At 43.3% G+C, this 26,715-nt stretch overlaps 1 protein-coding gene across 7 annotated transcripts in view; it reads left to right on the top strand.

Annotated features, from left to right (window-relative positions):
- Window positions 1-26,715, top strand: part of LOC137424590 (cyclin-dependent kinase 17) — a 133,839-nt gene that overhangs the window by 17,053 nt on the left and 90,071 nt on the right. For all 7 annotated transcript variants that reach the window (XR_013623047.1, XR_013623045.1, XR_013623046.1 and 4 more), the window contains exon 2: window positions 14,216-14,351. Coding sequence is in view for 4 of the 7 variants with exons in the window: in XM_068112193.2 (XP_067968294.1) it covers window positions 14,225-14,351 (127 nt within the window). In the remaining 3 variants the exon portion in view is untranslated. The remainder of the gene's footprint in view (window positions 1-14,215; window positions 14,352-26,715) is intronic.

Consider the following 26,715-nt stretch of genomic DNA (forward strand, 5'->3'; position numbering starts at 1 on the left):
TGTAGACACCCTCCTGCATTGTTCGAATCTTCCTCCCTTCCACTGCAGGCCAATAAGGCAACTCTTGCTGATTCTATCTGGAAAGTCATCCCAGAGAAACAACGAGAACCTACTGAAAATGTCCAGTACATCCTTGATGGTGGTGCTCTACTTCACAGACTACCCTGGCCAAGAGGTTCTACCTTTGATTATGTGTGTGATCTATACACCCAACTATGTTGTACAGAAATATGCTGATGCTACTGTTGTCTTTGATGGCTACAATGATGACCCATCAACGAAAGATGCCACACACATGAGAAGAACAGGAGCCTGTACTGCCGTACTGGTGTGACAGTTCACTTAGCGGGTGAAATGGTGATTCAATCCAGAAAAGAGGATTTCTTGAACAATGCGAGGAACAAACAGCGCTTCATTTCTTATCTTAGTGACAAACTGGAGACAGCTGGGTGCAATGCATTTCATGCGAAGCAAGATGCTGATTTGTTAATTGTTCAACAGCTGTCGCCTCTGCACGAACAACAAACACTGTCCTGGTGGGAGATGACACGGACTTACTCATCCTTCTTATTCACCATGCTGAAATGGATGCACATGACTTGTTCCTGATACCAGAACCAAAGCAAACTTCAAGAAAGAACAGGATTTGGAACATGAAGCAATCAGAATTTGCTTGGCAGTGATGTATGTGACTGTATGCTGTTCGTACATGCTATTCTTGGTTGCGATACAACTTCTCGCCTGTTTGGTTTGGGAAAGGGTATGGCACTGAAAAAAATCATGAACGATGCTTTCTTCTATCAACAAGCTAAAGTTTCCAGTCAAACACATCAAATGGAGGAGAAGGTTATCGCCAAGGCAGGAGAACATGCACTACTTATTGCACTAGTCTCGTTGTATGGAGGATCTGAGGAGGAAGGATTGGACACCTTACGGTACAAGCGGTTTTGTGAGAAGGTCACCAAGAATGTTTCACATGTCGAGCCACAGACCCTGCCATCCACCTCTGCAGCTGTAAGATACCACAGCCTTCGTGTGTACCACCAAATCAATTGTAAATCGAAATTGAAATCGAAATCGAAATTGTACCACCAAATCGAAAGGGATCGATCTAAATCCACTGGAGTGGGGATGACACATAGTAGATGGACATTGCCTACCAATACTGACAGATCAGGCCGCAGCACCATCAGCACTCCTGGACGTCATCTGCTGCAACTGTAAAAAGGACTGCAATACACGAAGATGTACTTGTAGAAAATATGGTCTCGCATGCATTGCTGTGTGCGGGGAATGTCATGGCACAAGTTGTACCAATGCAGAACTGCCAGATTTCACAGAGGAGGATGACGAAACTGTTTAATCGTTTGAGTTGGATGTTCCAGCATTTTGTACACCTACAGCAATCACTACAGCAATTTTCACTAGATGAACATTTTTATATAAGCATAGTATGGTGATTTTGTAATGAAACTCGTGTATCTGTCACCAATAGACAGAGCATCATTCGTTATATGAGAGAAATATTGCAGATTGGCGGCCATATTGGATTATGCAAATTAGACATATTTCCCATGTTGGGATGGCTTGGGACTTTTAGTATGTTGTTCTGGGGACCTTGTAGAAATGCATTGTGGTGAAATAATTTCTGTTACAATTTGTTCCAAGTGAAATCTTATTTTGCCTGGACTATAAAAGGGAAGAGGAAGAAAATAAGAATTGGTTATGAAAATGCTCGAGAACAAAAACTCGGCTTTTAAAGGCTTATGACTTCATTTAATTGTAGCTTTTCAGCATATAATTTTGTACACATTTGATGCGGTGGCCATTTTTAACCAGTGTTAGCCTGATATATGCAGTTCTACAGCACTTCATGATAAATGCCCAAGATCATTGACGCAACACCAACAGCTTTAGGAAAGTGGTATGATACAGTCAAACATACATGTGCAGATTCTTCTTCTTGAAACAGAGAGCAAAATCACCTCTTGAGACTTGAAAAAATTCTCTCAGAACAACAGTATACACAAAGGCATAACAGCCTATGCAGAGAGAGTAATCCCCTCACATGTCTGCAAAACATTCAACATGGAAGCACAGACCAAAGGTGATAATCGAAACTGAGGACATATTGCTCACATTTAACCTCAGGATTCCATCGAACATGAATACAATGAAACGAGACATTGCAACCGGACATATTGCTAGAATCGAAAAAAAGGAAAGAATGGCATATCTAATTCAGGTATCGGTACCTGTGATGGTGACTTTGGCCTTAACATGGAATTTAGAAAAAAATATCAAGTATCAGGATCTGAAAAATCAAGTGAAGATAATCTAAGCTGTGGCGTTACCAACATTGTGCCATTGATAGTCGTAGCAACAAGAGTGACAAAACAGAACTTGTTTTTGAAAAAGTTTTTTTTTAAATAAAGATTTAAAAAATGATTGTGGGAAATATTACAATAAAAAAAACACTCAATGTGCAACACTTGGCAAAACAGTCAGACGCTTTTAGCTGATATGCAAATCGTATTCAAATTTCAAATCAATCGGATGAAAATTGAGGATTTTTGAAATTTGACAAATGTGGTTGACCGTAGGCCTATATTGACCTTTTGGCCGATATTGATCTCAAAAATAGTTGGTGGTTGAATTTAGTTAGCTGATGTGAAAATCCTATTCCAATTTCAAGTCAAACGGATGAAAATTGAGGATTTTAGAAATTTGAAAAGAGTGGTTGACCTGTGGCCTGTGTTGACCTTGTGACCAGTATATTAATCTCAAAAATAGTTGGTGGTTGAATTTAGTTAGCTGATGTGAAAATCCTATTTCAATTTCAAGTCAAACGGATGAAAATTGAGAATTTTTGGAATTTGGAAAAAGTGGTTGACCTTTGGTCTATGTTGACCTTTTGTCCTATGTTGATCTCAAAAATAGTTGTTGGCTGAATTAAGTTAGCTGACATGCAAATCCTATTCAAATTTCAAGTCAAACGGATGAAAATTGAGGATTTTTGAAATTTGGAAAAAGTGGTTGACCTTTGGCCTCTGTTGATCTCAAAAATAGTTGGTGGTTGAATTCAGTTAGCTGATATGTAAATCTTGTTCAAATTTCAAGTCAATCGGATGAAAATTGAGGATTTTAGAAATTCAGACAAAGTGGTTGACCTTTGGCCTATGTTAACCTTTTGACCTCAAAAATAAATAGGAGTCTGTCGCACCACCCCAACTCCACCATTTGGTGAAGTTTCGTGAAGATTGATTTAAAATTGTGACCTGTAGGCAAGTATAAGTGGGCGGACAGACAAACATAAACGAGTGTTCAACATATTTGTCAATTTTTTAAATATTTTTTTTGCCAAGTAACGAGCAAAGTACAATTGCAGGCTCTCGTTATATTCAGTGACGACCTTTTTTTTGTTTTTTTTTGTATACTGAATCGAGGCTCGTGAAAGAGCTAAAAGAGCAACATCTCAACCCTTAAAACAACCCTCTGGACAAAGCGCTGAGAAGAGAACATGCTCCAGTGCTAAAACTTCAAAACATCAGCAACCTGGTACGTGAAACGTGAGCCTCATAAAACGAAGGTGATATTTAACTCCATTGAATGGCTCTGTCCCTCACCTTCTGCTACCCGCTCAAGGAGATGGCTACGGACGAGAACAAATTGATTCAAGAAATAAAAAATACGGGTATTTTCATTTTTTAAAGGGAAGTTTGCCGAGGAGCCCTGATGAAAAGGGTGAGGTAGAGAGGGTAGGGTTGTAGGGTGTGGGACGAAGGGAGGATGACGTGGGTGAAGTTTGACTCACAGATGTGTATTTACTTGTACAGTCACCAGCCACAAATTCCTGAAAAACATTTCCGATTAAATTCATGTATTTGATAAGCACAATATGATTAGACAGGTTTATGGAGAGAATAGCTGCAGTTGCGAACATCTATTTGTAACAACACAGATAACCAGATAACAAGTGACTTCACAAGGATCACACCAGCATGAGCTTTTCCTGGCTCTCTAAATTCCTCTGTCCATCAAGACTTCTCGGATCTGCCTCCAGTGGGAGAATAATTAATTTGTCGCCGTAACACAAGTCACAGGATTGTGTTTAACACAGAAACGAAGGATGGTGTGATAAGATAATAAATGCAGAGAGTATATCATTAAAATTTGTCTTATTTGGTTGTGGGCCATTTTTGAAATTTAATTGTTGTGACATGCCTATTGTTCGTCCCTTCATGAGAGAATTTCTTTTGTTTGTTTAATTCGTGCTTCTAGTACGACACTGCTTTTTAAACCCATGTATGCTGAGCAGATACATGAGGTTTGTTCATGGACTCGGCATCTTCTGCCAGGGAAATATTGAATGGGGTTTCTCATCTTCTCTCACCTTTCCATTTTAGAGCTCTGCGTCACAATTAACCAGTCTATTTAAAGGTCCCTAAGTGTATAGGAAAAAGCATTATCTTGTTCCATTTGCACATTCTCTACAGAAAAATATCCTGGCTGGTTTCAGAATTTTTTCATGGAATATCATCAGCATCATGTACTATGCTCAACATAGAGCATTGTATCTGCTGGAGCAGTTTCTTTGCTGGGGTTACAATCCTGAATGGGTTGCCACTGGATGGAAATTTTAGACCAATTGTAACCAAAAGTGCAAACTTGAACTCAGTGCTTCAGAAAGTGGATGGAAAATTGAGCCGCTGGGTGTGTGGGTGATGGACCATCAGGCCCACCCCAGTGCTGCCCCATGGCGGTGTTGGGCCGATCCCTGATCCCACTCCAAACTGAGTGGGGCTGGGCCCCTCCCCTCCCACCTCCAAACACCCAGCTCCAAGGTGCTGCCACCCACTCTTGCTGCCCTGCTTTGAGGCAATGCCCACACTGCTACTTGGGCGGGGATCTCAGCATTGGCACCAGAGGAACTTTGGAATGGGTGTGCTGGCAGCAAAGCCAGACACAGACTTCCATCGCTTTTGAAGGTGCCCCAGAGACCTCCACGTCATTTGCTGCCGTGCTGGGTGCAATCTTCCACTGGTATACTGGATCCGAACCACACAATAATTGTGGGATCCGTGGCACAGATGGCCGTCAGACAATCCATCATATCATGTGTGTGGCCCTCATACTGAGTGGCACCCCTCCCTCCCATGGAGTGCATATGGGACCAGTTCGCATGTCGAAGTTGGCAAGTTGGCATCCTGCGTTAGTGGCCACCAACTTTTGCCAGCCTCCACCACTCACCACCTGGAGCAGCTTGGACAGAACTGACCGATCGGCATCCCAACGGGACCCATAGTTAAGTGGGATACCTGAGTTTGGATGCCTTTCATGAGGCATTCAAGATTTGGAGACATGTCGGAAGTCGTGATTCTCAGGCAACTCTCCAGAAGGTTGTTGGAGAGCCTGGATCTGTGGCTGGACTTTATGAACTTCATTCGCAGAAGAACTGCTCGCATGCATAAGTGCTCCCAAACAACGAAATATTCTTCAGCACAAATGCCATGAGGCTTGAATATTTGTCCCTTGGAAAGTGTTTGCGATAAAAGTCCTGAATCTGAACGTCTTAAAACTTCAACTTCAGTTCAAGGTCCTCTTGTAATTCTATCAGCTCCATCTGCAGATGAGCTGGAGCACCTTCAACATCAGCATGGAATGGTGTGGAAATGCTCAGGCTGTTTTTTTTTAAATGTTCTGAAATCAGCAAAACTTTCGGAATCCTGGGTTAAGCCATTAAGTTCAGTGGCAAATTTGTTTATTTTGCCGGGGAGTCTGTTGCCAAGGACGTCAGTAGGTTTGGGAAGTGAGATGTGACGTCTTGCCGTAGCTGCGTTTTCCACAACCACAGTTTTTCTTGAAAATATTTGATATGGCTGTGCAACTCAGGAATGATTTATGTCGCCGAGGAATGCCAAATCGGCCAGCCACTCTTCATCTTGTAATTGCAGCATCGGCTTCCCTTTAATATATCCATGAAGGTTGATACCTTGTCCCTGAGACAGAAGAATTGTTTCAACGTTTTACTTTTACTGAGCCAGCTTATGTCAGAATGATAGACGAGATCTTCCTCATTTGAATCCAGGGCATAAAGGAAATCCCGGAACTGACAGTGATTCAAAGCCTAAGGTTTGATAAAATTGATGCAGGAAATGACTGGGCTGATATCATACTTGAAATCGAGTGTCTTGGCGCAGAGGTTCTCCTGGTATATAACACTGTGGAAGACTTCAGGATTCACGCCCCGATCAGTGATTACTGCTTTAATCCACGCAACTAGGCCGGTGTCGGAGCACAACACAACCATTGCCCCATCAGTTGAAATACCACTCAATTTCTCCCATTTGATGCAGCTTTCACCTCTGAGAAAAATATTGTCTCCCATCTTCATCCCATGCATTGATTTTTAAGGGCTAATAGTTCTTCGATGACACTGAAATCATCATTAACTCATCGGACGAAGATAACCAGTTGGGCTGTTTCCATTTTATCGGTGCTTTCATCCACAGCTACAGAAAAAGCGCTGAACTCTAATGCCTCCTTGCCTAATGATATACTGATGTTGTATGCGATTTCATCAAATCCTCGCCGCAATGCGGCACGAAAGACTAATTTTCTCCACGTCTCTCCACTTACTTGGGCAGAGTATTTTCATAACATCACCGTCGGAGTATGGTTTTGAAAACTTCACCAGTTTGTGACACAGAACGTAACTTGCTCAGACAATATTGTCGGCTTCGTTCTTCAGGTTCTTGAACAGGATCTGCTGCCCAAGTAACTTATTTTCAGCTCACCTGGAATGTAGTTCCAGGGAGCTTATGCGATGGAGGTCCCTCCATCAGTCCATAAACACTTGCAACTTCTCCGAAAATGCTGATGGGAGTGTGACCAAACTTGGCACAAATTATATTTGATATGTTGCAACTCAAGTTTGTTCACGACATGAAAAAAATCGGGATCTAAAGGGGTTTACCGGCAGTTAGTGTATCCAGGTTTGACCCCCTAAAATAGGTATTTTACTTTTTCCTTTGAAACTACACACACTATTTTGATGAAACTTGGCCACAACCTTCATCGCCCGTGTTGTACCAACTTTTGTTCACGGCATTAAAAAATCGTGCCCTGAGGGGATCTAAGGGGGGAGCGTGTGGGGGGTGTGGGGTGAGGGAGGGGGTTCCCCCCCCCCCCCAAAATAGGTATTTGCTTTCTTCTCAGAAACTACACATACATTCCGATGAAACTTGACCACAATGTTCCGATCATCACCCGTGATGTACCAACGTTTGCTCACGACATTATAAAATCGGTGCCGAAGGTGGTTAAAGGTGGGGTTGGGGGAGGGTTGGTTAAGGTTAAATTTCTCTTCACAATGATTCATGGTTTGAAACCTCCATGTCAGAACCCTCCCTGCCTTCTGCTTCCCCATCGTCCCACACTGTCTCAGTTTCCCCCTCATCCATGGCTTTGCCCCAGCCCCTCACCCCTCGGCTCCGCCCTGTCCCTGCACCCCCCCATATGACCCCTCACCCTCGTAGTTTCTTCCTGGCTCTCCACCTCTCGAACCCCCATCCCATGCACTCTCCCGGCTGGCTTCTCACCTGCCCCTCCCTGCTTTATTCCTGCCCCGCACCCCCTGTCTTTGCCCCAGGCCCGCACCCCCTGGCGTGGCCCAGCCCTGCACCTCCCTCCGGGCTTCATTCCAGCCCCTCACCCCCTGGCTTCTCCCCAGCTCCGCGCTCTCCCCCAGCCTTGCTCCAGCCGCACACACTCCCACGTAAGCTTCGTCCCAACCTCGCTCGCTCTCAGTCCCTCCTCCTCCCTCACCCCACAACCTCTCCTTGCTCCTTTCCACATTCCTACACCATACCAGCAGCTCCTCCTCCCCTGTTCCTAACTGCGTGGACCTCAAACATCTGAAGCCTCCACTCCAACCTGACTGGACCGGACGGCATCAGCTCACATGTCCTAAAGACCTGCTCTGCTCGTCTTGCACTTCCTCTCTTTAACCTTTTCACCCTGTCATTTGCCCTAGGTTATCTTCCAACTGCTTGGAAGTCAGCCAACATTACAGGATATGATGATCTGACCAGAAAATGAAATAATAAATTTTGTTTTTATATTAATAGCTGTACTGATGACAAAACAAAATGACAGAGCAAAAGCATAAAAAGGATTAGCATCTATGTTGTTTGAATTTACTAGGAATCATATGATTATACATGTGTTCTATTAATTTGAGCAAAATATAAACTGTGAACAACATTGTCATTCTTAATCGATACTAAATTCACAGTTTAGCATAATTGTGAATTTTAGCACAAATTTACTGACTGGAAAATGTGGATAATAATAAATAAATAAAAATTGGCAAAGAAAACAAACAAGAGAAAAACTCTTTACAGATTGTCTGAAACACATCGACAGTATTCATCTGAAATGATTTGAGCAAATGAAAGTAGAAAGACCATCTTGTATTGAAAATATTGATTAGTCTGATTAAGCCAAGCCATACATAATATCAACTGGTGAAATGACAATTGTACACCGATATGAACACTGTGTTGCAAAGATTGTAATTGTGAAATAGTTATTTCCTTGCATCTCATTCTAATCGGTATCACTGTCTTACCTGTCATCGTCACCATCTTCACCTGAGCTAGCATCCGTAGCACCGTCAGTCGTCTTGGTACATTTTGTCACATGACTGATTTCTACATGGAGGGGAACACTTCAGGCCATTAACAATACAATGGCATTCAGGGGTCTTGCATTGTCTACTACATTTACCTGCCATCAACTGCCTCACAACTTCTGGTGCAGGTAGACCTTGCATCCAATCGATGGTTAGCTGTCCATCCTCGAACATCCACCCATGTCTTTCTGGACTGAGACCTTCCGGTTTTGGTTTCCAGATATCTGTTCCATACACATGCTGTGCATGTAGGAAGAGCGTATCCTCAAAGGGTGGAAGCTGACCCAACTCCACATCATCTTTCTTGGCTCTGAACAGCCGGTATCTCAGGTCGTTCACGTGTGTCATAGATGACAGTGATGCATCCATTCTGCATGTGAACTCTTGTATCGGCAGGAACAATTCTTGGGAAAGAATCAAGTTTTCTCCAAGTTCGGCCATCGCTTTCTGGAACCTACCTCCTTTTGGTACCAGTTTCATGTCTCCAACCTTTCCACGACCACGAAAAGCACTTGCTGAGCCACACCCAGTGAACACATGCAGTCCAATTAATGCATCACAGGTTCCTTCAGGCATCTGCTATAATTTTCATACTGTTCCCAAATTTAGCCATTCATTTTTGTTGAGTGTGTTTCTTGATACTGTCTTTAATAGTTTCAATACCTCGTGAGATCGTATTACTGCAGTTACCAGGTGATTTGTCAGATATGTCAAAGGGCCGGCAATAGGGTCATCATAGGGCCAACAGCAATAGGGCCAATATGGTTTGAGGAATAGATCACTGTGCATAAACTCAGAGAATGGTGTATGCTTCCTTTTCCTTCTCTGAATACTCTTTTTCAGGGTCGCTGTCCTCTTCTTTGGTGCAGTTGCTTTTCGTTTCACCGGTGCTGTCGGTATTCTTTTCCCAATGTATGGTATATGTAGCACGATCTATGGAAACGGGCCTCTGCTGTAACAAACTCTCTCGATGCAATGGATATGATCTTCATGTCTCCCTTCTTTCTGGCTACTTCTTTGACCATTCTATCGGACCTTAGATCGACTGCTTCACTTAATGGTTCTCTAGTCTGGGTCCCTTTGATATATCTTGTCACAAAAAATGGAAAAAAAAATAAATGCGAAATGCTATTTAGCATACACCATGCCACATGACTCTCCCTTTTTTCTACTACTTCTTCGTGAGGATTTAATATTCCCATCATCTGTTGAACACGAAGGGTCTTGTTCTTTCTTCAGACGTGCCAACGTTTTCTTGTGGCAGAACTTCGTTCTGCATTCTGAGTGATAATACATGTCTGGAACATCTTTATCATTTTCATACTTAAGAAGCTGATCACATTGCTGAAGCACTGCTGCATCCAAAGTTTTTTTTGTTTGTTCCCCCCCCCACAACTCCTCATCCTTTGGTTAACAAAACTCATCGCTCGATCCCTGCTCCTTACAAGTGATGCACTTCCTTGTAGAATCTTCTTCTTTACTTCGTTTCATCGGTATAGCTGGTTCTGAGTCTGTATCCATGCGCATGTAGCCTGCAGTCTATATTGTCGCGTCATCACATCTGCAAAGTAAAGTACATCATTTTATTTCAAGAAAGAATATATATTCTTCAGTGCCCTTAAAAGCCTTAACTACAGTAAGCTCACCATGTTTTAAAATTTTGCACTATAATGTATCTTCCACTGTTTCTTTGCAAAAAATCTAATTTTTAACCAAATATTTTTTAGCTGAACTAAATTCTCATCTTGAAAATATTGGTTTTCTGAATTTAGACGCAATAATAGATATTTTGATATATGAAAACTTATTATATACTTCCTGTTGCGCTAATTTCTTAAGCGCCTTTTTTGGTCTCTGCTGCAGCAGTATTGGCCCTAAAAACAAAGCTCATCTTGTTTTTAACTCCAGAATAATATCTCAGTTGAGGCAGCACTATGGAAAAAGGATGGAATTTATTTCATACATATTTCACAATTCAAACTACAGGACACTTTTCTTTTTTTTTTTGTATACAACATTGAGGCTCATGAAAGAGCTAACATTAATCACACAAAAAGTCAATCCGACAGATAAAACACAAAATAAGGGGAGCGGTAGACATGATGGGGAGACAGGGGGAAGGACACAAACACAACATTTGAGAGCAGGGACATCGAGAGAACTGTGGGAGGGAGAGGGCTTGGGGGGAGGTGGGAGAGGTATAAAACATGGATACTGCAAGGACTTCCAGGAAAGAAATTGGAATTTCAAAAAGGTGTATCTGGGGTGAATTAGCAGGGGTAGAAAAGATCAAGGTTTTGGATGGGGGAAGATAAGAGATGGTGGTGAACAGCTGTTTTAAAGACCTGGAGGGAGGAGTGGGATTGAAGGGAGTGGGGGAGTTTGTTCCAGAGGCGGGAGAAAAGGGGAATGAAAGAGTGAAGGTGAGCAGAGAGAGAGCCTTGATTTTGGCAGTTTAACCATGAGAGGGTTGCTGGCAGATCTTGTGTGACCTGAAGGAATATTGGGGGGGACAGAGCACAGAGAGAGCTGGGGGAGCAAGGCTGGAGATGAGTCGGTAGAAGACAGAAAGTCCACCAAACCTGCCTGCGGTGAGAGTGAAAGGCCCTCAGAGTTAGCTTCATCGCAGGAGATTCCAATGATTCTGAAAGCTTTGGTTTCAACAGCGTGAAGCCGAGCTAGGTGTGAGGCAGGAGCACCGGCCCAGAGGGGGGAACAGTATTCCATTGAGCTGCGGATGAAAGGCTTGTATGTGGTGAGGAGCTCAGTTGTTCCAAGGAAGGACTTCGCACGACGGACGATGCCCATATCGCATTGGTATTTGAGAAAAACAAACAGTCATCCTGGTTTCACAATGCTAAGGCTGAGTGGAGTTCTGTGCCATATTATTGAGACATATTTAAGAGAGGCTGCATGAAGTTGAGCATAGAGTGTTATCTATACGTAGAAAAGGAGTTTACGCAATGCCTTCGTTGTAATAAAACAGCACTTGGTCGAGCGCTTACCTCCGCCAGGCTGAACAGTTTATGTTTTGTATCCACTGAAAGGTGGAATCTGGATTCGGACTTGAACCAAAATCTAATTGGCTTGGTTTTGTCACCTTACCAACTTGTACACCAAGTTTAGTCATAACTCGACCATAACTTTCATATATCGCTTTTTGCCTGATCTCTCAATGGCGAAGATTCACTTAAAAAATTGAATAAACATCGTATTCGAATCTATATTCAGATCTTCACCAAAATCGAATCGATTCAGCCTTGTCACACACCCAAAATCTTCACCACGTTTCATCGAAATCTGTCCATATATTTTTGAGATATCCTGCTATATATCAGATTTAGCCCGATCCTCCAATAGTGAAGAATCATTTAAAAAATTCCCTGATCTGGATCCGGATTCGAATCTTCACCAAAATTGAAACAATTCTTTCTTGTCACATATGCAACCTCTCCACAAATTTCGTCCAAATCCGTCCTCAACTTTTTGAGATATCGTGCTATGTATCGTTTTTGGCTCCATCTCCCAATGGTGAAGAATCACTTTAAAAATTCTAGTAACCGGAACCGGAACCGGATCTTCACCAAAATCGAATCATTTCGTCCTTGTCACATACACTACGTCTCCACCAAATTTCGTCCGAATATGTCCACAACTTTTTGAGATATTTTGTTCTAAGACAAAACAAACAAACAGACAACAAACAGACAGGGATGAAAACATAACCTCCACCCACCTTTGGTGGCGGAGCTAATAAAGCATTATCACATTTATACATGCAGTAACATCTCAATTCACAAAATGACATTTAGATAGAACACCATTTTTATGTTAAATTTATTATGATATGGTTGTTATGGAATCGTACCTAATTCAACCACAAAGCTACTCCATAGACATGCTCTCCCACCCCCAAATTTTTAAAGATGTACATATACCGACCTTTCAAGAAAATCATATGGGGAATTTTCCAGCCGGAATGGTACCGGTATGTTGTCTCTCTCATGTCTTATAGGTACAAAAACGGATCCCCTTAACTACTGACCTATTAGCTTACTTCCATTCATCATCAAGATAATGGAATCCATCATCATAGCTGACATCAATTCATTCCTTTTCTCCAATGACCTCATCTCAGATCATCAATTTGGATTCAGACCTGGTCACTCTGCCTTGGGCATGGTGCTTCTACTCTCCCAACAATATATGGAGGCCCTCCCTCAATGTCAGACATGAGATCAGGGCCGGACATGAGATCAAGGGTCGGACATGATATCAGGGTCAATGTCATACTCCGGACATATATTGGGCTTTCTCTAGATAGACTGGCATCCCGCCTTGCTCTATAAACTCTCTGCCTATGGTACCCAAGGCAAACTTTACACTTTTGATTACTGACATCCTCAATTCTCGTAGCCAATGTGTGGCTCTCAATTAAGTCCTTGCATGTCCTCTCCCTGTCAAGGCTGGATTACCCCAATGTATAATTTTTGTCGAAAATATAAACGGTTGATTTTTCTTTCATGTTACACAGCCAGCCATCAAAAAGCACGTGACATTTCTCAGCTAATCAAACAAACCTGCAACATATTCTGCAGAGTGTTAGTGCTGCCAATGCAGTTTCTTGTCAAGGATCAAACTGGGTGGTTTGTCATTGCCTTCCCAGCGTTTTGTCCATGTTCTATCCGTTAAAATGCTGAGAGTCGAGCAAGGAAGTGGCACGTACCATTGGTATGACTCGGATGGGGTTTGGTTTGAGCCACTGACTTCCCAGACTCAGAGCGGATGTTCAAACCATTACGCCACCCATTCTAGCAGCTAGGATGTGGTGCACAAAAGTAAGATGAGGCTTCCCCTCACATAGGTTACAGAAAAGGTTAACAAGTTGCTTAAAATTTTCTGCTTAACGGTACATTTGCTTTGCTCAAGTAAGTGTGTAACGCAAAGCTTTGGCCTTTCCGTTGTGTCCCCTCTAACCTGCTGTGTTCCTGTGGTTCCCTACTTTTCACTATTGACCCAGAACTTTTTATCATTTTCAGGCATCATTAGATTGCTCAAATGGCTCACTATTTGTCTTATAATAATAATAATAATAATAATTATATGATGATGATGATGAACTGAAGTTATTATCAACTGCCTGTCGCTGCATGCATGTTTTACTCTATTAATAGTAACCTAGTGCTAATGAAAGGTGCTGCACCATGAAGGTGTGAAGGAGGTTGTGATATGTAATTTAAATTATGCGGCACATTTTACAATGCAGCATTCTGTTCTTCAAAAGCACGTTGCTTTTGATAACGAACCAGATGCACACTTTAGCTGAGCCCACTAAGGCATCGGAAGTGTCCTGAATTGGAGGCATAAACAGTAAGTTTGGCAGTAATGGAACAATAGGCCGTAACCTAGAGCAACATAACGATTGTTCGTTTTTATTTCTAATTTGGATAAAGAATACAGGCTTTTTTATATCGAATGTTGTTACTCCGTTTAACTCTCTCTCCTCTGTCTCCTGATCAGCGGCAGACCATGGATCGGATGAAACGACTCCGCCGACGTCTCTCATTGACTCTGCGGCCTGCAAGGACACCTGAAGACCCATTGTCTGAGCTTACAGAGCAGATCACTGGCCCGGATGGCAACCATTTGGATAATGGTGGGGTCACAATCTTTTCATACTCATTATTTTTCCCCCTGTGGAGCCATCACTCTCTTCCACCTTTTATTTCCTCCTCCATGTGCATGATTGGTGATATTTCTCTCTTCCCCAGAATTTTTCATCAAATCTTCTACCTCTGTTCGTCATCGTCCTCTTTTCCATTCACATTCGTGCATCCTTTGCTGTACCTTCCTATAACATGACTTAAACCTCATTAACATCTGTAATTTGGCTGCTTCAGTAATTAAAGATAGAGTAACTGTTATTAAAGCATGTATTTCTCTGATTGATGATCTATGACAAAGTCGTGCAGTGCTGCTTGCTGACATTTGTACCTTGAAAGTTGATAAATGCAACTTTGTGATGGGTTATAATGCCTTGTTGATGAGATGGAGAGATAGGTAGAGAGATAGGTAAGATAGATATATATATATATATATATATATATATATATATACAGTGGGGAGAACAAGTATTTGATACACTGCCGATTTTGCAGGTTTTCCCACTTACAAAGCACGTAGAGGTCTGTAATTTTTATCATAGGTACACTTCAACTGTGAAAGACGGAATCTAAAACAAAAATCCTGAAAATCACATTGTATGATTTTTAAGTAATTAATTTGCATTTTATTGCATGAAATAAGTATTTGATACATCAGAAAAACAGAACTTAATATTTGGTACAGAAACCTTTGTTTGCAATTACAGAGATCAGACGCTTCCTGTAGTTCTTAACCAGGTTTGCACACACTGCAGCAGGGATTTTGGCCCACTCCTCCATACAGATCTTCACCAGATCCTTCAGGTTTCGGGGCTGTCGCTGCGCAACACGGACTTTCAGCTCCCTCCAAAGATTTTCTATTGGGTTCAGGTCTGGAGACTGGCTAGGCCACTCCAGGACCTTGAGATGCTTCTTACGGAGCCACTCCTTAGTTGCCCTGGCTGTGTGTTTCGGGTCGTTGTCATGCTGGAAGACCCAGCCACGCCCCATCTTCAATGCTCTTATTGAGGGAAGGAGATTGTTGGCCAAGATCTCGCGATACATGGCCCCATCCATCCTCCCCTCAATACGGTGCAGTCGTCCTGTCCCCTTTGCAGAAAAGCATCCCCAAAGAATGATGTTTCCACCTCCATGCTTCACGGTTGGGATGGTGTTCTTGGGGTTGTACTCATCCTTCTTCTTCCTCCAAACACGGCGAGTGGAGTTTAAACCAAAAAGCTCTATTTTGGTCTCATCAGACCACATGACCTTCTCCCATTCCTCCTCTGGATCATCCAGATGGTCATTGGCAAACTTCAGACGGGCCTGGACATGCGCTGGCTTGAGCAGAGGGACCTTGCGTGCGCTGCAGGATTTTAATCCATGACGGCGTAGTGTGTTACTTATGGTTTTCTTTGATACTGTGGTCCCAGCTCTCTTCAGGTCATTGACCAGGTCCTGCCGTGTAGTTCTGGGCTGATCCCTCACCTTTCTCATGATCATTGAGGCTCCACGAGGTGAGATCTTGCATGGAGCCCCAGACCGAGGGAGATTGACTGTCATCTTGAACTTCTTCCATTTTCTAATAATTGCGCCAACAGTTGTTGCCTTCTCACCAAGCTGCTTGCCTATTGTCCTGTAGCCCATCCCAGCCTTGTGCAAGTCTACAAATTTGTCCCTGATGTCCTTAGACAGCTCTCTGGTCTTGCCCATTGTGGAGAGGTTGGAGTCTGATTGATTGAGTGTGGACAGGTCTGGAGACGGCTTTGCGGTCGGTCTTTGCGGTCTTTGTGGTCGGAGACGGTCTGGAGACGTCTTTTATGCAGATAACGAGTTCAAACAGGTGCAGTTAATACAGGTAATGAGTGGAGAATGGGAGGGCTTCTTAAAGAAAAAACTAGCAGGTCTGTGAGAGCCGGAATTCTTACTGGTTGGTAGGTGATCAAATACTTATTTCATGCAATAAAATGCAAATTAATTACTTAAAAATCATACAATGTGATTTTCAGGATTTTTGTTTTAGATTCCGTCTTTCACAGTTGAAGTGTACCTATGATAAAAATTACAGACCTTTACGTGCTTTGTAAGTGGGAAAACCTGCAAAATCGGCAGTGTATCAAATACTTGTTCTCCCCACTGTATATATATATATATATATATATATATATATATATATATATATATATATATATATAAATAAATAAATAAAGCGGAGATAGAGACACGGAGATAGAGACACATAGATGGAGGCGGAGACGGAGATATATATATATATTTAAAAAAACACCTTTGGAGGCCATTTTTCCCTGCAAGCGGGGGTTGGTCTTTTTCGGGAACCGTGGTTGTTGTTGTTTTTTGGTCCCCTTTTTGAAGCAATGTTTTACGGCCGGATGCCTTCCTGACGCCAACCCTTTTTGCCGCCTTTAACGACAAACAGGGAATTACCAGTGAACTGGTACTCAATTAGCCGACCTCGGAAGGATGACAGGCTGAGTCAACCCCCCTGGCGTTAATTCAGCGATCAACCGGGATTCGAACCCAGGATCCTAGGATCCTAAGCCGGCACCCTAGCCGCTCGCCCAACACCAGGGATAAATATATATATCTATATAAATATATATAAATATATATAAATATATATAAAATATATATAAACACCAGGGATATATATATATATCGAGATATATATGTAGAGATATAAACTAAACATCAAAATTAACTTATCACTTTCATTTTTTGAAATGTACAGCTTTATAAACACGTTTCTTCAATTGTAATGGCTAATTATGTAATGGGAACTTCACTTCAATCACCTGGTTGATCAACAATGGCATGCTTAAGTGGTTCTGTATAGGGATCTTTCCGTTTAAATAATGACCCTCATAATGAAATCCTTCAGTTCTCATGGTTAGACATTCATTTACTGCTGTCTATAGTCACTCTAGACTCTAGAGGCTTCTGACAGGGAAAACAAGAAAATTAAGATGCCACGCCTGACATCTGAACAATGTTTAAGGGCAATTGGGATGCTTGAGGCTGGTGTAAACCAGCGAACAATTTCCCAACGTCTTGAATGCTACAGCCTCAAAAAGGGAACCATGACAATTACAACTACATATGGGCAGGGTACAGCCCGAAGTGGAGATCGGTTTCTGAGGTTTGGGACATGGAATGTAGGGACAATGACAGGGAGATCAGGAGAAGTGGTGGAAGTATTGGTCAGAAGAAGAGTGGACATATGTTGTGTGCAAGAGACGAGATGGAAGGGAAGTGGTGTGAGAATGGTGAAGGGTAGGCAGGGACAAAAATACAAGTTTGTGTGGCAAGGGTGCCCGGAGGGCATGAATGGTGTTGGTGTCCTCTTTTCTGAGGAGATTGTAGACAGTGTGGTGAGTGTGACGAGAGTGAGTGATAGGTTGATGATGGTGAAAATGATGATTGGAAAGCTCTTGGTGAACGTCATCTCGGGATATGCTCCGCAGGTTGGTCGAAGCGATGAAGAGAAGGACAAGTTCTGGTGTGCGATAGAGAAGCTGATGGAAAACGTGAAAGATGAGGAAGTTGTTGTGGTAGGAGGAGACCTAAATGGACATGTGGGAAGGAGTATGGACGGTTTTGAGGGAGTTCATGGGGGTTACGGATATGGTGTGAGAAATGGAGAAGGTGAAAGGATTTTGGAGTTTGCTGATGGAGCTGATTTGTTGATTTGTAATACTCAGTTCCAGAAAGAGGATAATAAGCTTGTTACATACACGTCAGGTGGGTCGACGACAACCGTTGACTACCTGATGGTGCGTAGGCGAGATAGGGGGCACCTCCGGGACACAAAGGTGATCCCGGGGGAGGAGGCTGTTTCACAGCACCACTTGGTTGTCTGCGACGTAAGGGTGAAAGGTGCGAGGAGAGCTCGGTGGGTGAAGTACCAACCGAGAATGAAGGTGTGGAGGTTGAAAGAGGTGACAGTAAGGGAGGCATTAAAAGAGAGGCTGAGTAGGGTCGAGGATGTTGTGGTTGAGCTTGAAAGTGGTTGGATGTCGATGAAAGCTAGTCTGTTGGGAGCCGTTGGTGAGGTATGTGGATGGACAAAAGGACCACCGAGGCACTCGGAAACATGGTGGTGGGATGATGAAGTTGGAAAGAGGATTGACGAGAAGAGGAAGAAGTTCAAGGAGTGGCAGAAGGCGAAGGGTACGGGAGCAGAAACAGCAGAGCATGAAAGTTATAAGGCAGCCAGGAAGGCTGCAAAGAAAGAGGTAGCAAAGGCGCAGGAGGCATGTAGGAAAATGTTCGGAGAACGCTTGGATTCGGAAGAGGGTCAGAAAGCAGTATTCAGGATTGCAAAGCAGATAGCGAAAGAGAGGTGTGATGTGATGGGGGTGAGTTGCTTGAAGGATGAAGTGGGGCAAATCGTTGTCGACCCAGATGGAATTAAAGGAAGATGGAAAAGATATATGGAAATGCTGTTGAATACAGAGAATGAATGGGATGGCAACATCGAGAGTAACCCTGTTTTAGGACCGGCAGAGAAGATAACTGAGAAGGAAGTTGAGGAAGCGATAAAAGCAATGAAGGGTAGAAAAGTGGGAGGGCCGACGGGAGTTGTGGGAGATATGTTGAAGGCAGCAGGAAGTTGGGGTGTGAAGAGAATGACAGAGATCTGTAATCTGGTGGTGAAAGAAGGCCGCATTCCAGTGGATTGGGAACTGAGTACCCTCGTCCCTCTATACAAGGGGAAAGGTGACCCTCTGGAGTGTGGCTCGTACTGAGCGATAAAGTTATTGGAGCATGGAATGAAGGTATTGGAAAGGGTGTTGGAGAGGAGGATAAGGAAGAAAGTGAAGATCGACGAAATGCAGTTTGGATTCATGCCAGGAAGAGGAACGACAGACGCGCTTTTCATTGTGAGGCAGTTGCAGGAGAAGTACATGGAGAAGAGGAAGAAGTTGTTTCTTGGGTTTGTTGATCTGGAGAAAGCATTCGATAGGGTACCACGCAAAGTATTGACATGGGCATTGAGGAAGTTAGGAGTGGAGGAATGGTTGATCAGAGTAGTGATGGCAATGTACAAAAGAGCGCGCACAGCTGTAAGGACGAAGGACGGGAACAGTGGTGAGTTTGAGGTGAAGGTGGGAGTGCATCAGGGGTCGGTACTAAGTCCACTACTATTTGTAGCTGTGATGGAGGTGCTGGACGTAAAGGAGGGTTTACCGTGGGAGTTGTTGTATGCAGATGATCTGGTGTTGATTGCGGAAAGTATGGATGGACTGAAGGAAAAGATGAACACGTGGAAGGAATGTATGGAGACAAAAGGTCTGAAGGTGAATATCGGAAAGACGAAGGTGATGGCAAGTGGTAAAGCATGTGGTGAGGTGGAAAGAACTGGGAAGTGGCCCTGTGCTGTGTGTAGGAAGGGTGTCGGAGTGAACTCCATTCAATGTACAATTTGCGCTGAGTGGGTTCATCAAAAATGTAGTGGTCTGAGAGGGTCATTAACCAGTGTGGCAGCTACATTCAAATGTAAGGTGTGCACAGAGGGAGCTGCAGATGGAGGAAATGTTGAGTTGGATCTTGGAGACGGCGTGAAGCTGGAAGGTGTGAAAACATTTTGCTACCTCGGAGACATGCTGAATGGAGAAGGTGGATCAGACTCGGCAACGGTTGCTCGAGTGAGATGTGCATGGAAGAAGTTTCGGGAACTGAGTGGCATGCTGATGATGAGGGGAGTGTCGTTGAAGCTGAAGGGAAAGGTGTATGCTGCATGTGTGAGAAGTGTTATGATTTATGGGAGCGAGACATGGGTAATGAACGTAGAGCAGCAACGAAGGTTGGAAAGGGTGGAAATGCGAATGGTTCAACGGATGTGCGGAGTATCGTTGAGAGAGAGGAAGACAAATGATGAATTGCGAAAGATGATGGGAATAGAGCCTGTGATTGATGCTGTGAAGAGGAACAGGTTGAGATGGTTTGGTCATGTGTTGAGGAAGGATGAAAGTGACTGGTTGAGAAGAGTGATGCAAATGAATGTGGAAGGAAGCAGCGGACGGGGAAGACCGAGAAAGACTTGGCTAAAGATGGTGGAAGAAGAAATGCGGGCAAGGGGGTTAACAAGGAGAGATGCAGAAAATAGGGCAAAATGGAGAAGATTGTCATGGGGACCGCAAGGCTAACCCCCGCTCTAGCAGGGAAAATGGCCTTTAAAATGCATGTTGTTGTTGTGTTGTTGAATGCTACAGCCTGCAATTTCCAACCTGGCCAGGCGTTACGGTGAAACTGGGACTGTGAATGATGGTCCACAAAGAGGAAGACCATGGGTAACAACCCTAAACCAAGACCACTGGATTGTGATACAGCATCTTCGTGATCGTTTCTGCCCTGCGACCCAAACAGCTGCAGTGACAAAAGGTCGCCACAACAACGCATCAGTGTCGCTACTGTGCGGAGGCGCTTGAGAAGTCAGGGCCTGGTGGCAAGACTTCCTTGCAGAGGTCCAGTGTTGAATGCAGTGCATCGGCGGAACAGACTAAGATGGTGTCTGCCGCATCGCCGCTGGACACAGCAACAGTGGAGTGCAGTCTTGTTCAGCGATGAGTCCAGATTTTGCCTTCATGCTGCTGATGGGTGTCAACAGGTATGGCGCAGAGGTGGGGAAAGGTATGCATCATGCTGTATTCGCCAGATCAATCGTTGGGGAGGACCCAGTGTGATGGTATGGGCCGGCATTTCCACTTGGTTCAGGACACCTCTGGTCGTCATCGAAGGCAATCTCATTAGTCAGCGTTATGTTGATGACGTTTTGCAATCTCATCTGCTGCCATTACTCCAGGCTCATCCTGACATCGCAGTTTTACAGCAAGACAACGCTCGACCCCATGCTGCTCGTCTGACCACCAACTTCTTCCAGGAACAGGGTGTTGAAGTGATGCCTTGGATGCCTTATTCCCCTGACCTCAATCCCATTGAGCATTTATGGGATGAGCTTGGTCGACGTCTTGCATCGAGGAGATCAACGGCTGTCAATTGGCAAATGCTCATTCAAATGCTTGCATGGACAGACTTCCCCAGGACCGCATCAGACGCCTGGCACAGAGCATGCATCGGAGGTGTACAGCCTGCATCAGGGAGGGAGGACACGCACGATATTGAGGACTGCTGTCATTCTGTCCTTGACTGTTAGGACTGTTGTGTCCATTCCTGTGTCATTTTGTTTTGACTGTATTCAGGTGCGTGCCTTTGTGTTGCAGTGCTGTGAATTTTGTTGCACCACCCCTTGTGATGTTCATGCTTTTTGTTTTTTGTGATTGAGGCAACCTCTTGTTTATTGACATGTGTTTAGTAAAGATAGCTGAACTTTACCTCTGTGTTTAAATTTTTTCATTTTTGTGTGGAGGATTTCAATGAGTGTCCTTCTGAAGATTTGATAAGTTTCTTTTGATGTTGAGTATATATGGAGATATATACAGTATATAGAGATATATATAGAGATAGAGATACAGAGACATAGATAGAGATATATAGATAGATATATGGAAAGAGAAAGAGTTTGTGTTTGTGCATGAGTGCACAGTTCTGCACAAAAAAAAAAAAAACATCTTTGTTGGGGGTCGGTGGTGGGGGGGGGGGGGGGGGTCGGTTCATCCATTTATTCCTCCACATGCATGGCATCTCCACTAGTTTGTCTGAAGATGTGGAAAAATATTTTAATCTGATAAACTGCTTGGTTACCTCAACCCTTATAAAGGGAAGAGGAAGAGAAGATTAAGGAACTCTGGGTGGAAATATTGCCAAGCAAAAGGTTTGTGTGAGAGTGGCTTTATTGTTGAACGTTCCCACAGTGTTGTGCTAGTTCAAGGTAATATGAGCTTGAGTGTGTAATAAATAGGTGGCTATGCACGTATAACTTTTGAATGCTGCTTTAAGTTGACGTTTATCTTAGCAATTCTTTTTACCGGACTCCTTTGTGACCAGAGGCGAGCAGCTAATTTTGCTCTATGTACTCTGCTTTCATTTCTTCTTCATGCATCCATTGCTTAATGCATAGGAATGCGGTGTTTCTCTCCTCACCCCTAACTAACGTTCTTACTAACATGCTGTTTGTTGTGTCCTCATTCTTGATTGCGATTTGTTGATATAATCTCTGCCATGGCCATGAACAACTGCATTTTAGGGCAATATAATTGTAGCGTTACATTGCAGGTTTATGACTGACCTTCCCCATGAATCATCATAAATTGCCATTGCTGTATTTGTTGAGTTATTTGTTGAGGTTAAAAAAAAATCTGTTTCAACTTTCTTGATTGAGCCAATTATAATTTTTAATGTTGGTGAACTTTTGCGGTTTTTTTTTCGTCCTTGCACGAACCGTATTCCCCTTTTATTCCCCTTTTATGAGACCGGATTCCTCTTTTATGACCAGAGGGAGTGCACAGAAGGGTGCGGTAAAATAGTGATGGTAACCTAAACCACTCGCAGATATCGAATGTGGCCTTTACTGGAGAGAAACAAGACAGCATTTATGAGTAACAATGGAAATCCTAGCCAGGGTATTTGTCTCGGTGACCAACCCCTTTGACAAAACAAGTGTCTGAGTGTGACCCCTCCTCCTTTAAAGATTTCTTTCCATAATCTAGCATTTGTGTAGGGTGTCCATAAAGTCCTTGCACAACTTTGAACTTTTCTAACTTTTGATGCACACGTGATAGAAACAAACTATAAACAAGAACGGCACTCGGTAGAGAGCATACCTCTGCCGGGCTGTACAGTTTACGTTTTGTATCCCACAGATCTGGATCCAGACCAGACTCAAAATCGAACCGGCTTGTTCTTGTCGCCTAACCATCCCATCCACCTAGTTTTGTCATGCCATCCACAACTTTTTGACATATCATGCTATATAATCGAACGTGGCCGTATCTCTCAATGGTAAAGAAATATTATCCGGTCCAGATCCGGATTCTAATCTTCACCATAATCGAATCCATTCCTCCTTGTTTTTCACCCAACCTGTCCACCAGATACATCTCTGTCATTCATCAAGTTTTACCTCGATACAGTTCAAATTTGTAGGCTTTTGTAATACACTGTTCAGTCCAATCTTCCAACTTGTTGAAAACATTCTCCAGTTGCTGCTGAGTGCTTCCATGAATATCATGTGTGATCAATGAATTTTGCTTTCATGCACCATTTACAGTTTATTCTATCATGTGTAAGTACATCAAAAGTTATAAAAGTTTCAGTTGCATAAAGACTTTAAGGACACCCTGTGTTTTAAATGTAAAACGTTATGGACACCGTTTGTTTCAATCAAACGAAAGCTATGTGCATGTGATGTAATTTAAAAAAAACACCTTAGAATATATGTATTGCAGCGGCTCTACTACAGACTTGGCATTTAATATGGAATATTTTTTTGTGGGGGTGAACTTACTTTTCAAGATGTCTTAGAACAAAAGTTCATTGGAATTATGTTGAAATTATTCTAGATTTTGTTAATGTGACCTTTAAAAGAAACAAAAACCACATTTGACATTTCGAAACAAATAAATTGATCCTTGAAAGTGATGTAAACTGATATCGAATGCAATTCATGGACAGTACTGTGTTAAACTTCTATGCGTTTTGCAGAAGTATCTCTTTATTTTGCACATTAGCCAAATTTTTTTTTAACAAAAACAAAACCTAAATTACGACTGGGATTACCGACAGTAAAATTACAGTTCAGTACTTCGTGTAACCCCCACGAGCATTCAGGAGAGCACGTACACGTTGAGGCATGCTGTTCACGAGATTTGCCAAGATTTGGACAGGAATCGCTTTCCATGCAGCGACAATAGCCTGCTGCAATTCACGCACAGAGACAGGCTGCTGGTCCAAGTGGTCGATTTGACTCGTTAATTCTGCCCAAAAGTTCTCTATCGGATTCATATCCGGGGACATGGCAGGCCACTCCATATGCTCCACACCACGGTCAGCAAGAAAGTGTTGGATCATGCGAGCACGATGAGGTGGTGCATTGTCATCTTGGAAGACAAAGTTTCCTCGAAAGGCTGCACGAGCAAATGGAAGCAATGTTTCTTCCAGAATGGCCCTGTACTTGAACTGGTCCAGGTTTCCATTCAGAACAACCAGGTCAGTTTTGCCCCCTGCATGAAAAGCAGCCCAAACGGTCACCCCACCACCTCCAGCTTGGACTCTTGGCACTATACAATCTTTGTTGTAGGCTTCATGCACTTGTCTGCGCACTCGGCCGTGGCCATCTTGACGATAGACCAGAAATCTAGACTCGTCTCTGAAGATCACGTGATTCCAGTGTCCTGGCTGCCATTGACGGTGCTCTCTGGCCCACTGCAATCGGCGCTGGTGGTGTTGTCTGGTCAGGCGTGGCTTTCTCAGGGGACGCCTGGCACAATAGCCTGCTTGAACCAGTCGTTGCTTGGCTAGCCTTCTGGATACAGGCACATTTGTCAGTTGCTGCCACTCAGCCCTAAGCCGATTAGCTGACTTGGTACGGCCATTGCGGACTAACCGGTGCAGCTGGCGATCATCCCTCCTTGTGGTTCTGCGGGGACGTCCTGGCCTCGGTATTGGAGTAGGGTCACCCCTCTGAGCATTTCGTTTCAGGATCTTTGACACCTGACCTTGAGTGATGCCATACTGCCGAGCAATAGCACGCTGTTTCATGCCGGAATTTCGTAAAGCCACCACTCCATGACAAACAGCATTGTCGAGTTGACGGACCATCTCCAGAGGAAGCGGAAATAACTTTTGGAGACGTGCAGCAGTTGTTTTCCACTAATACAAAACGCAACAACCCTTGTATACCCGACTGTGAAGCCAATCATCAAATGCACCTGTCCGTACATTTTGCCACGCCACCTGTGATATAATCCTGTTGTTGACTTCTTGCTGCGACAGACAATCAGTGACATGGTTCTTTTAACAAATAAATCACCAAAGTGTAAAAGAAACTCAGCAGATTGATATACTGAGTTAAGAAAGTAAACCCAAGTCAAGAAAAAAAAAAATCTTCCATATTAAATGCCAAGTCTGTATATTAAAATTGGTACACACACACACACACACACACATACACACACACACACTCTCATCCCTTCACTGGTATGGTGAGGCAAATACAGTGCCTTCCGAAAGTATTCACACCCCTTGTCTTCACATTTTGTTGTGTTACAGCCTGAATATTAAATTGAGAGTATTTTTGTCACTGATCTACACATAGTACCCCATAATGATAAAGTGGATTTTTTATAGAAACGTTACAAAATAATTTAAAATAAAATACATAAATATCTAATTTACATAAATTTTCAACCCCCTGAGTCAATAGTTCATAGAAGTGCCTTCGGCAGCGATTACAGCTTCACGTCTTCTTTTGTATGTCTGTATCAGCTTTGCACATCTGGTTTTGGGGAGTTTCTCCCACTCTTTCTTGCAGATTTGCTCAAGCTCTGTCAAGTTTGATTGAGACCGTCGGTGAACAGCAATCTTCAAGTATTTCCACACTTTCTCAATGGGATTCAAGTCTGGGCTTTGACTGGTCCACTTAAGGACTTTCAGGTTCTCGTTCTGAAGCCATTCCAGTGTTGCTTTAGCTGTATGCTTGGGGTCATTGTCCTGTTGGAACGTAAATTTTCACCGCAGTCAAAAGGTCTTTTGCACTCTGAAGCAGGTTCTCCTCTAGGATTTGCCTGTATTTTGCTCCATTCATTGTTCCCTCTATCCTTAAAAAGCTCCCAGTCCCTGCCGCTGAAAAGCATTCTCATAGCATGACAGTGCCACAACAATGCTTCACAGAAGGGATGGTGTTCGATGGGTGAAGAGCAGTGCTCAGTTTCCACCAGAAGTATCACTTTGCATTCAGGCCAAAGTGTTCAAGTTTCGTCTCATCAGACCACAGAATCTTTTGCCTCGTGCTCCAAGAGTCTTTCATGTGCCTTTTTGCAAACTCCAGGCATGCTGTCATGTACCTTTTTCTCAAGAGTGGCTTCCATCTGGCCACTTTCCCATAAAGCCTAGATTTGTGAACTGTAGAGACTGTTGTCCTTCCAGCAGGTTCTCCCATCTCAGCCAAGGAACTCTGTAGTTCTGTCAGAGTGGTTGTTTGGGTTCTTGGTCACCTCCCTGACCAAGGTCCTGGTTGTCAGGTTGGTCGGACGGCCAGCTCCAAGACTAGTCTGAGTAGTTCCATATTTTTTACAATTCCTAATGATGGTGCTCCCTGTGTTCTTGGGAACTGTCAACACTAGAAATTGTTTTATACCCTTCCTCAGATCTATGTCTCCTCTGAGTTCTGCGGACAGTTCCTTGGACGTCATGGTAGAGTTTCTTCTCTGACATGTACTGTCAACTGTGAGACATTACAAG

The sequence above is a fragment of the Myxine glutinosa genome, chromosome 4 (genome assembly GCF_964187855.1).
Source record: "Myxine glutinosa chromosome 4, kmMyxGlut1.1, whole genome shotgun sequence".
NCBI classification, from domain to species: domain Eukaryota; kingdom Metazoa; phylum Chordata; class Myxini; order Myxiniformes; family Myxinidae; genus Myxine; species Myxine glutinosa.